Source organism: Diabrotica undecimpunctata, chromosome 4 (assembly GCF_040954645.1).
Source record: "Diabrotica undecimpunctata isolate CICGRU chromosome 4, icDiaUnde3, whole genome shotgun sequence".
Taxonomy (NCBI): Eukaryota; Metazoa; Arthropoda; class Insecta; order Coleoptera; family Chrysomelidae; genus Diabrotica; species Diabrotica undecimpunctata.
In genome coordinates, this window is record NC_092806.1 from 10,727,919 (window position 1) to 10,740,265 (window position 12,347).

The 12,347-nt window shown below is 33.5% G+C and overlaps 1 protein-coding gene across 5 annotated transcripts in view; it reads right to left on the reverse strand.

The window, feature by feature from the left end:
• The window catches only part of how (protein held out wings), a 281,766-nt gene extending 269,819 nt beyond the window's left edge, over window positions 1-11,947 (reverse strand). For 3 of the 5 annotated variants that reach the window (XM_072528878.1, XM_072528880.1, XM_072528877.1), the window contains exon 1: window positions 11,673-11,946. In XM_072528878.1, coding sequence (XP_072384979.1) covers window positions 11,673-11,799 — 127 coding nt within the window. In that variant the 5' untranslated portion in view covers window positions 11,800-11,946. Of the gene's footprint in view, window positions 1-11,672 lie in introns of all 5 variants that reach the window. The other 2 variants (XM_072528879.1, XM_072528881.1) reach the window with 1 other exon arrangement.
• Between the last annotated feature and the right edge of the window lie 400 nt (window positions 11,948-12,347).

Here is a 12,347-nt window from a genome sequence, read left to right on the forward strand (position 1 = left end):
TAAAAAGGAAAAGAAGAAAGAAGAAGAATACTAAAACGTCTCGGCAAGACTACTGAGATTATCAAAAGCATCAACAAGAGAAAGCTGGAGTACTTCAGAAATGTAATGAGAGTTCCCAGAGATTGCTACAAAATATCATGCAAGGGAAAATAGCAGACAAACGCATTCCAGGACGAAGAAAGATTTATTCGTCGAAAAACTTACGAGATTGGTATGTTATTGGCATAAGCATGGTATATAGGGTGGCAGGGAATAGAATTAAGATAGCTATGATGGTAACCAACATTCTGAAAGGACATCGTACATGAAGAAGAACTTGAAAGTATTACCGGCAATAATCACAAAAAATAATTAAAACAATTAAACATATGAAAAGAAATAAAGCTCTAGAAGAGGATACTCCCCAGGATATTCATCTTTTACCAAATGATAAAACCTTCGATCACATTTCCAAATGTAATGCCCATTTATGCAATCTGTTTAGCAAAAAACATTCTAGAAAAACACTTAGACACGAAAACCTTTGCAGCACCGTATTATCTTTTAAAATATTATGTGTCAGCAAAATGTTTAACTAAAAATTTATTCTTTGGAAGCTCTTCGTTAGTTGTATGCTTGTTTGTGTCCACTGGTTCGTTCAAAATTTAATTTTTGGGGACTCACGAATAAAAAGACGATGGCTTCCAGCCAGACCAATTTTTCAAAAAGGTGATTTAGGCTTACGGCTTCACGAATGCCGAGATTTTATGCGTTTTCGAGTTAAGATACCGATTTATGAGCGGGGCTTCAAAGGTGTTTGGCATCAGATACGTAGCCGGAATCATCCCGACGAAAATAGTACCATAAAATCGGTGGAATAGTCGTTAAGATACATCGGTAGTTAACCAGAAATTTGTAATATTTATAGATTTGCCGATAATTTATGAGTGTCGTACTCCCTCATTCGAAAATACGATATACGATATAAGTTTACAATTTAACGATTTTGTTTGAAAAATAATTACACAGTTTCCAGCAACACAAAGTTATATAAAGAATATTTCAGTTTAACAATGATGTTACTGACTTCATAATTGATGATGCTAATCGTTTGAAATATTCCAAAATTAACATTACCTCATTACCGTTTTAATAATGAACTTGTCCTCACGGTCTTCGTGTTTGAACACCGAACAGTCCTGTCTCTTTGTTGACAAACTAGTCGACTGTGTATTTACTCGACAATTATTGATTTGAATATATAATCTTTTAAATAAACCACCAGCAGGCCTAGCAGAAGCAAGGTAAATGAGTCTTTCGGTTTCGCTCGTCTGTGTGAAACACTGAAGATTCAAGTATAAAACAAAAAAGGCAATTAACGCAGTTATATATGATTAGATATCTAACAGATGTATGCATTTTTTTTGTTATTTTATCACGTGAGAATACAAATGACCGAATAGTCCTATCTCTTTTTTGACAAACTAGTCGACTGAATTTATAACCGACATCAAAGTGAATACTGAGCCAATTTAGAAAACATTATTACTGGACTTATGCCCATATTTTTATAGTAAATACTCAAGTATCCGTCGATGCTTGAGGTTGACCTTGAATAATATTTGTCATTTGTGTTCTTTAAACCGATCTCAAGCACGAAATCGAGCTTGAGCACCCAGAAATGACAGCTCGTACTCAATATTTTATTCGTTTTTTGAGATTATGGATATTGTTGTTCAACATCCAGGATATATAGGGATAGATTGTATTGATCTCGTGAAAATCATAAAAAATGACAAAAATCGCGCCACGTTTATTTATTTAACACTTGTTTAAAATCTGAGTATACTTGCGGCAAAATACAAAAACTCCATACGAAAGCTGAGCTCTTTACCTTTAAAACGCATCTTGATTTTTGTCGGTAGGTAGCTTGAATCAAAAGATATCGAATTTTTACCGTCGAGCTGATACAAATTTTATAGAACATTGATTCGCGCGCGTAACTGACATGCAAAATCGACGGTCGCTTCAAGCGTTGTTTCTAAGAGAACGGTTTATTCTACAACAAAAATTTACATTTTTGTTTAAAATTATCTCAGCTACATTTTTTATTTGAAACATTTCTTTCTACGGTGTACAGATTCTCAGTAAATTGTTTTTTTTTGCGTTTTTACCCCCTGTGGAGGGGGTTTTAGGGAGGGGTGTAAAAGTTGTTAACTTTTTTGCATCTTTTTTGGGGTCCCAAAATTACCTACTTAGTTTTTAAATTCATTTATATTGTTTTCTAATTATTAAAATAATCATTAATTACTTAATACACTACAATTAAATATATGTTGACAGTATGCATATTTTCTTAAAAATATGCATATTTAATAATTTAACTGTTTTGCATCTTTTTTGGGGTTCCAAAATTACCAACATAGGTTTTAAATTCATTTATATTGTTTTCTAATTATTAAAATAATCATTAATTACTTAAATACACTATTATTAAATATATGTTGACAGTATGCATATTTTCTTAAAAATATGCATATTTAATGCATACTTTCTAAAAAAATGCATATTTTCTAAAAGAAATGCATATTTAATGCATTTTCACTTTTTGAGGTATTTTATTATTACTGTTACAGCTACGGAAGCATTAGTAAAACGGCCAGTAAAGAAAATCTAGGACTGTGGAGAGGAAATTCGGAAACGACTTTTTCAAAAACTTCCAAGACAATTTTAAAAACGTTTAATTTGCAGATGAAGTTTTTTACAGTTATACAATAATCTTCTTCTCATGGCGCCGTCTAATTTCGAAGGTTGGCGATCCAAATGACAATTGTAGTTTTAGAAACTGCTGCGCGAAAGATTTCTGCGGATGAGCAGTCGAACCATCTCCTTAAGTCTTTCAGCCACGAGTTCTGGCGTCTTCCTACTGATCTTTTACCCTGTACTTATCCTTCCAGTATAACTTGAAGTAATTCATATCTTTCGCCTCTCAACACATGACCCAAGACCCAAGTATTGCATTTTCCTCTCTTTGATTATTCTTAGTAATTCTTTTTGTTTACACATGCGACGAAGTACCTCAACATTAGTAACTCTTTGTACCCATGGAATTCTCAACATTCGTCTGTATATATACATCTCAAAGGCATCTATTCTTTTTATATACATATATTTGTATACATATACACACAACCAAACTTATATGGAATCACCCAGTATTTCTTACTAATAATAAGAAATGTATGATAACTTTTTTTTCATATAAGAGATAAAGGTTTTTGTTGGAAATACGATTCATATTTGATAAAATTTGATCAAGTACACATTGAAAAATTTTATTATTTGTGTCAAGTTGTAAAACCGAGACGTCAGAGTAAAGTTAAGTTTGTGTTCAATAAAGGTAATATGCCCTACGTAGGTTTGGCAGATGTTCAGAGGGGAAGAATTGTTGCTCTTGTTGAGCAGGGAATGTCACAAAGGCAAATTTCAGCTACCCTACACGTCTCGCAGAGCGTTGTTTCAAAAACATTATGCAAGATTTTTAGAATAGGGTACACTCAAGAACAGGCCTAGAGAAAGTCGTCGTAGAGTAACTAGTGATCGACAAGACCGGTTTTTAGGTCAAATAGCTAGAAGAAATCCAACCTCTTCTCATCCGGAGCTCCAAAGGCAACTTTTGCAGACTACAGGTACTGACATTTCAGTTGAAACAGTACGAAAGAGACTTCGTTCCCAAAATGTATTTAACAGGAGGCAGTTGAGGGTTCCCGATTTATCCAAACAGAACAAAATTGATCGGCTGAATTGGTGTCTGGAACACCAGAACTGGACAAATGAAGATTGGCAAAATGTTTTTTTTTTTTCAGATGAAACCAGAATTGGTCTGAGATCAGATGACCGTCGAATTCGGGTTTTAAGAGGTCGAGGCAGACAAGCTAGACTGCAAACTGCCAGATCCGTTCCAAAATATAAAGGAGGAACTGTAATGTTTTGGGGAGGTATTATGATGGGAGAAAAAACATCTTTGCGTCCCTTACGGCAAAGTTTAACGGGTCGAAGGTATGTCGATTTGGTACTAGAACCCATAGTTAGGCTGTGGCGAGGTGCAGTGGGAAATACTTTCATTTTCATGCACGATAATGCCCCTCCACATACCAGCAGAGTTGCCACAGACTTTCTGGAAACTGAAGATGTCACTGTTCTGAGCTGGCCTGCCTGCTCACCTGATATAAATCCCATTGAGCATGTGTGGAACCTCATTAAAAGAAGGATTAGAGCTCGAAGGGATAATCCAGGTAATGCGGATCAGTTCATTCAAGCCGCTCTAGAAGAATGGGCAAACTTACCTCAAGAAAAAGTTGACGATTTGATTAGAATCATTCCCCATCGGATTGAAGCTTGTATTGGAGCTAGAGGTGGCAACACTGACTATTAAAATGAACAACAAGACTGTATCTTTCTTTAGTCAACCATTTGTTAGTGTTTTTTTGCGTTTTTGTTAATTTCAAGCTTTTGTAACATTTTTTGATTGTTTTTTTTTATAGTTATTAAACTGGTTTAGTATAAAATGTAGTTCATTTTGCATTAAAAAAAATTTAGTAATACAATATCGGAAATACTGGGTGATTCCATATAAGTTTGGTTGTGTGTACAATAATAGTTTACGGAAAATAAAAAAGGCACACAGTGCAGAAACTAAAGTTGATATGATAAATAGAAACATTAGTGTTGATAAAAAAAAATATATCTATAAAAAATTTTGCAAAATTGAATTAAACCACCAGATTATAATATACTAAGATTGGAATAAAACATCGATGTATGTTAGCAATCAGTGAATAAATATTCAACATATCGTACATACAATCCTATTACCACTTTTATTAACTTCATTTAAATTTTTGATTGAAAACGCTTTCATATTAACTATTTATATAAACTTTATTTTCTACATCGATAATTAATTGTCCTACTACGGACTAGAACCAGTCGCCATCATACATACGTATTTGTGTCGCACCTAGAAGATGTCGGTTCTCTGGGGCAATCTGAATATCAATTTTGTCAGTAGCGTAGATAGAAAAGAAGACAATATCGGTAAAGTATAGCACTGTCAGGAACTTGACATACCAGCGTTAATGGAGTCGCGTTAGTAGCGCCGCGTTCTTCTTCTTCTTGTGGTGCCTATCCGTTACGGATGTTGGCTACTAGCATGGCAATTCTAACTTTATTGACCGCAGCTCGAAATAGTCATGAAGTGGTCAAAGAAAACCATTTTCCTAAGTTCTGGATCCAAGATATTCGTAGGGGGTATATTTAGATGTCATAAATTTGTTTTTTTCTGCTGATATCATATTGTATTTTTTGGTTGTTGTATTGAAGATGTGTGTTAATCTTTGGAGCTTGTCTTCTGTCTCGGCGATTAATGCTGCGTCGTGTGCATAACATAATATTTGGATTTCTTTGTTCCATATTCTGTAACTATGACCTTTACGTACTACTTGTATTAGTTCGTCGATTATTATATTATTATACCCATTATAATGTCATAATTATATGGAAGTCATTGGTAAAAACAAGATTTTAATAATAAGTAAAGAAATAAACGCAGATAGAATATTAAGAAAAAGCAGCTTTAACATTTATGTAAAATTACGATCAGCAAAAATTAATAAGCATGCTGTAGATGAAGTAGCAAAAGAACACGGAATTACGGTGTTCAATATAAATCTCCTGCTCTCATGCGGCAATCGCTAACTGTTAAATAATCCAAATTAGCGAAATCCCCGCTACGATATTGAATTTATTTATTCAACGACTCCTTGAGCTAGCCAATCTCAACAAATGACATCATCCAATTGATATGAAGTTCTAAAAATGGCTAGTGATACATTGTAGCAATATAAGTAATAAATCTAATCACATACACACATAGTTGGAGATTTTGCTTTAACTACTGACATAAATTTACCACCATACGAGGGAAATTATGGTCACAGATTTTAATAAATTATTCTACACAACTTGATAACATTTAATACTGTCTATGGGAAGAACCAGCAAATGGTACGTAGTCTGATCTCCAAATTTAAATTTTTGCACGTTAGGTGTGGCTTCATTCGTATAAATGCTGATCTGGTAATCTCTATTTGCCTGTTTATTTCTGCAGTTTGATTGATCAAAGTTCACAAGTACTGATATTTTTCTACTTGTTTTATCACGTTACCATTGATTGTCAATAGATGATCTATATTTTGTGGTCTTTTTGTAATTAGCATGTACTTCGTTTTTTTAGCATTTATAGTAATTCTCATCTCAGCACTATTCATACTTAAGCTTTCGATAAGATGTTGTAGATCTTCTATACTCGTTGTTATGATCACAGTGACGTCTGCATATCGTAAGTTGTTAATTAGTTTTCCGTTAACGGTAACTCCCGCTTTGATATTATTGAGCGTGTTTTGGAAAATTTCTTCAGAATATAAGTTAAACAAAAGTGGCGATTAAACACATCCCTGTCTAACTCCACTACAGATCTTCATTTCTTCTGAGTGTTGCACATCAATTTGAACTATGGCACTTTGGTTCCAATATAATGATTTTACTGTAAATGCGCTTGTTCATAAGTATTGATATTAGTTTTTCATGTCTTACTTTATCGAAAGCTTTTTCGTAGTCAACAAAACACAAATGTAGATCAACGTTTACATCCCGACATCGCTGAATCAATATGTTGATGGCAAATAGTCCTTCTCGAGTACCCATTCCATTTCGGAACCCGAACTGCGTCTCGCTAATATCCTCCTCTAGCCTTTCGTATATTCTCTTATGTATTACTTTCAGCAGTACTTTTAAAGTATGACTCATGAGGCTCAGTGTTCGATAATCAAAGCACTATTTTGCTGCTTGTTTTTTAGGGATGGTTACAAATGCTGACTTCAGCCACTCTTGTGGTATTATTCCCGTATCGTGATCTTCTGTCTCTCTAAAGGATTTAATTCTTGTATTTTCTGCATTTCACCTCGTTCATCTTGGAAAAGTTCTCTAACGTAATCCTCCCATCGTCTTAATTTATCTGGTAAATCTATTAGTAGTACTCCTTTTTTGTCTTGTATGTGCCCTTGCTGTCTATTTCGACCCATTCGAGTCACTTCTCTTATTTTTTTGTGCATATTTCTCATATATTTTGTTTCTGGTTCTTCTATCTCTTTACATTGTTTCATCAAGTAGATTTCCTTAGCTGTTTTGATTTTTTCCTTAATTATTCCTTTTATTTCTTTATACTTCTGTAGATCTTTTCCTTTATATTTCCTTCTTTCTTCCATCTGTAATAGTATTTCTTCTGTCATCCACTGTTTTTTAGCCTCTGACCTATGTTGTATCAAATTATAATTACTAACACTCAAATGCTACCAGTTATAAATTTTTATACATAAATGTCATCAAACACGAAAGTATGAGGACATTTAAAAAATGAAATAAAACAAATAAAAATTAATTTCAACTTTATGTATCACCCAATAATCAATCTGGTAGCAATCTAATCTATTCCTTCTATAGATATTTTCGATATTGACTAAAATACGACTATCATTGGTCACGCAATCTAGCTATCGAAATACCTATCCGTTATCTCGCCCGAATGAAATTCTACCTGTACGCATACATATTATGATCCGCCTGTTAGACGCGTTTTGTGGAATACCTGTTGATGTAAGTTCTTTTCGACAGGGGTGAGAAACCAAGTGTGTTGTCGTCTAGCGGAACGGATAGTCCAGTTAAAATAGATATATGCGCCAGAAATAATTCGCGTACACAGTTTTTACCAAATCCTTCTTCCAGCCTATCATAGTTTATGGATTTTTCACGATAATTTTTTAGATAAAATCAAAAGAGTGCAGCATTTACAAATTATCTAGTATATTTAATGGGAACAAATCCATATTAATTAATGTGGTATTTTTATTAATATTGATTAAAAATATTACCCTTATGGTTTTTTATTTATTTTCAACAATAAAAACATTTATTAAATCCTGGCTATGCACTCACTTGTCAACATACGTTGATTTTTTCATAATTACGTTAAATCGTAGCTATGGAAAAATGACATCAAACCAATAATATTGTCAGTTAATGTCAAATGTATTTTGTAGTATTGTAAAGCTTTTTGCCGTTTGTGGATTGTACAATGGGTCGAGGTAAAGTTATCGATGAGGAAATTTGTTCAAACATTATTAGATTTAATAATTCTGGAAAATCCAATTCGGAAATCGCGAATATGTTGCAATTGTTACGCTATAGTGTAAGAAATATAGTCAGAAGATACAAAACTACAGGTTCGGTCGTCACAAAACATAGAAATGTACAAAAAAGGAAAATAACCGATGCATATCGAAGGGCATTAAGACGCATTATAGTGAAAAATCGACGAACAAATTATATGGAGTTACGCGTTTTATGGAGTGACGTTTTTGGAAGACACGTTTCTACATCAACATGTCACCGAGAGGCCCACAAATCAGGATTTGGTACTTACAAAGTAAGTTTTATAGTTGAAAAAATTGGTACGAATTGTTTTTAATAAATTTCATTTTATTTTAGGCTAAGGAAAAGCCACTTTTAACATTACAACAAAAGAAAAATAGACTAAGATGGTCAAAAGAGTATAAAGATTGAACTCAGTCGTAATGGGATTCAATACAATGGAGTGATGAGTCCAGATTTTAAAGTGTGTGTTGGAGACAGTAGGAATCGCGTCATTCTCTGGAAAAATGAAGCTTTCCATCCCGACTACCTGAAGAGAAAAGTCAAATTTCCGGCATCTGTCATGATCTAGGGAAGCATGTCGTCTAAAGGTGTGGGAAAGTTACATTTTATCGATGGGGTTGTAAACACGGACAAATATTTGAATATTTTAGAAGAATCTTTTACCGATTATGGAACACCCTTTAACAACAGCGGAAGATTTTGTCTTCCAACAGACCGTGCAGGTTGTCATACCTCAAAAAAGAGTTTAAAATGGATTGAAGACCATGGCATACCACTTCTGAAATGGGTTTCTAACAGTCCTGACTTGTCCCCGATAGAGACTTTGTGGCGCGAATGAAAAAAGCTTTGGGAAAACATCCTGCCAGCTCCGTCAACGAATTGAAGGAAAAACTATGCCTCGAAGAATTGTGGATGTCACTAAAAATAAAGGGGATGTAACTCAGTGGTAAACTTTTACATTTTTTTTGTTAATATTAGATATTCTATACGTTTTTTTTTTTAATTTATTATTATTCTGTTTATCATTACGTTATATAATATTTTCTATAATTAGGAAATTCAAAAATGTTATTCGATGAACTAAAACCTCAAAAATTTACGCTGCGCTTTTATTTGTAAATGGTTATCTAAAATTTAATTTTCTTATCAATCTAACGTCGGGCCAACTGATATGGGAAAAGGCTCGTATTGCTATCCAAGCTTATCCTCGTATACCTGATCTAACCGCTTTACCTTTTTCATTTTATGCACTACTTGAGCCTCTTTGCTCGTTATTTTGGACATCATATTTTTTACCCTTCACTTCGAATAGAATATTATTAAGAAATGTACAGCGGGTCGAGATTTAACCCGAGGCTAGTACCGAGAAAATCGGAGGAAAAAAAGAACAGGTCAACCACCAACCAGTCGTTGATTGATACAAACTTATCAAGTACGAGCAACCAAGAAAAGTGAAATATGGAGACACAACGATAAGACCTCTGGAATGTCATTCATAAATACTACATATGAGGTAAGATGTGCAGAATAAAAGATAACTTTTTCCCAGTTTAAAACTTTTTTCATCAACTTTGACCGGACTATAACTACAGATTTGGGATTTGTAATGGCCTTGGTATTCGAGGGGGCGCGTTAAGCGGGTGTTTAATTTAACGGAATAAATAAATACTGTTTTTGTCTTTTGTAATGAGGGTTTAGTCCCAAAAGAATGGAAATTATCGTGGGAAGAGGCTTTCTATACATGGAATGAATTTTAAAAAAATCGTGATTGCATAATTACAGTCGTACTATCTCAAGTGTTACATTGTTGTTTTAGTTGTTTGATTTCTACAGGAAAATGACGAAGAAATAGTATAAACTGCGGAAGCTGAAATGCACTAAGGGGAAATATAAACGCATAATTTGTCTTTGATTTGCTAAAAATGTTACAAGATTATAAAAACACAAAGAAGAATAAATTGATGTGATGGATACTTACTAATACAAATTAAGCGTAGGAAAATCCGAAACGTAGAGAAATATATAGTAAGAGAAACAATAAAAAAAAGTTTAGCAATATGGACAAAATATTGGAAAAAAATCATTCTAAAGGATCTGGACTCCACACCTGACACCAAAAAAACACATAAAAGCGAGAGTTTTAGGCAAACCTAAATAGAATACGAAGCAGAAAAAATTGTTAAATAATATAGTCAATTCTCTGGACATAAGGCTCCTGTTGTCTCTTCTCCTATAGACGCCACCAGGTGCTGTTGGTATTCATTATTTTCTAGCATAATTCCTAAAATTGCTATAAATTTTTTTTAAATTAAATTGATGCCCAAATAAACCGGATGTAGAAGTATAAGGATTGCCTATAAATTAGAATAAAACAATAACTTGGAGCAGGGATATAACCAGCTGCTAAATTTACTATGTAGACCACAATATTAACTAAAATACCAATAATAATTATCTTATGTTATAGGGAGATGTGCACTCTGATTTAAACACCACTAAGGGTACCAGGAGATAAATACTTAAAGAAAATATAATATAATCTAATCTTTCAAGAAAAAAACGATGTCTGACGCTCATAATATATAAAAACAAAGCCAAAAAACAGAAGCAGAAATCCTACATGGGTAAAGCAAAGGATAGATATCTTCAAAATTATCCATAAATCAATATAAATGTGTGACTATACACAAGGATTAGCAGTATGTGACCCCATCAACACAAAATGCTTTCAAAACACCAAAATATAATACCTACCTTTCATCTTTAAATACAGGAGTTGAGTTTTTATTGGACTACAAAAAATACCGCTATATTCCCGGATTTAGTACAACTATCACTTGAATAATTAAAACCTACACAATATTGATACATGGCATAAATAAAATCAGTTATTTAAATGTTTTAAAAGGTTATTCACCTATTTAATTTATTATTAAAAGCATTTTCAATGTATACAATACGGAAAAGCATAATATATGATCAGTTTTATTGTTATTTTGTGACTTTATCGCAATAACTGCGTTATCAACGATCAAAAAAGTTTTATTCGATTCGACTTTTCCAGGCCGTGTGCTGATGACAAGATCCAAGTTACCTACATTCCGATGCTGAAGCAGTCGAGCATGAAACCACGCCTACCCCGCAAAGGAATTCGCAAAAGCAGTATCAACAGTAGTATTTCGACAAAACGTCTGATTTTGAAGATAAGGCGTAATGAAACAAATGTTTACAAGAAAAATAAACCTGTAACAACAGGATGGATTAAACCGGGTAAGAAAACAAATAACTCAGGTCAAACAAATACGTCATTGCCCCATCACATGTTTGTACTATCACTTGTAACTTGATAAATCGCTGGTAAATAAAAACGGGGATCCGTGGAACTAATGGTCGCTGTTGTAAAACGGCTTTAAAGCACTTACCTTCGTCTAGAAGTCGTTCTACGTGGATGAAAACATTGGGAAACGCTGCGAGCTGTTTTCTATCCTTTAATAACTGAGCAAGATAGTCCGCAATGCTCTGAGTAGAAGCGATGTTTTGATCACACATGTTTACTCACGATTTTCACGACAATGTTAATGTTTATTACTAATAATCAACATGTACGACTGAACAAACAACTCACGCACTCAACCTTACTATTATTTCAACTGAGTATGAGACGGACATCACCGCCTAACTAAAACACACAGAAGTAGAGAGAGTTCACAGTAAGCGGCGCTTGCGCTTCAGCAAGCAGACTATGCGCACTTCAAATTACCTTTTAAGGGTCGACCAACACGACAGCGTTGCCTATGTGGAATATTTTTCACAAGAATTTGACATTTTAATCCCAAAATAAAATTTTTCACTTTTCTAGAATTTTTTAAAAGTATTTAATACTATTATTAAAATAATTTTCTTAGCCTCTAATTTTGTGATTATATGTCAATATACGTAAATAAAATACGAATAAAAATAGAAAGTACATACAAATTAAAAAATATTGTTTTCTTTTAAAACAAAGGATAAGAGATATATAGAACTTTAAAGTTAAACACTAACCTAGACAAAAGGTTGATATGGTTGTCAGCTCATCATTGGGAGGAAGTGCAAAA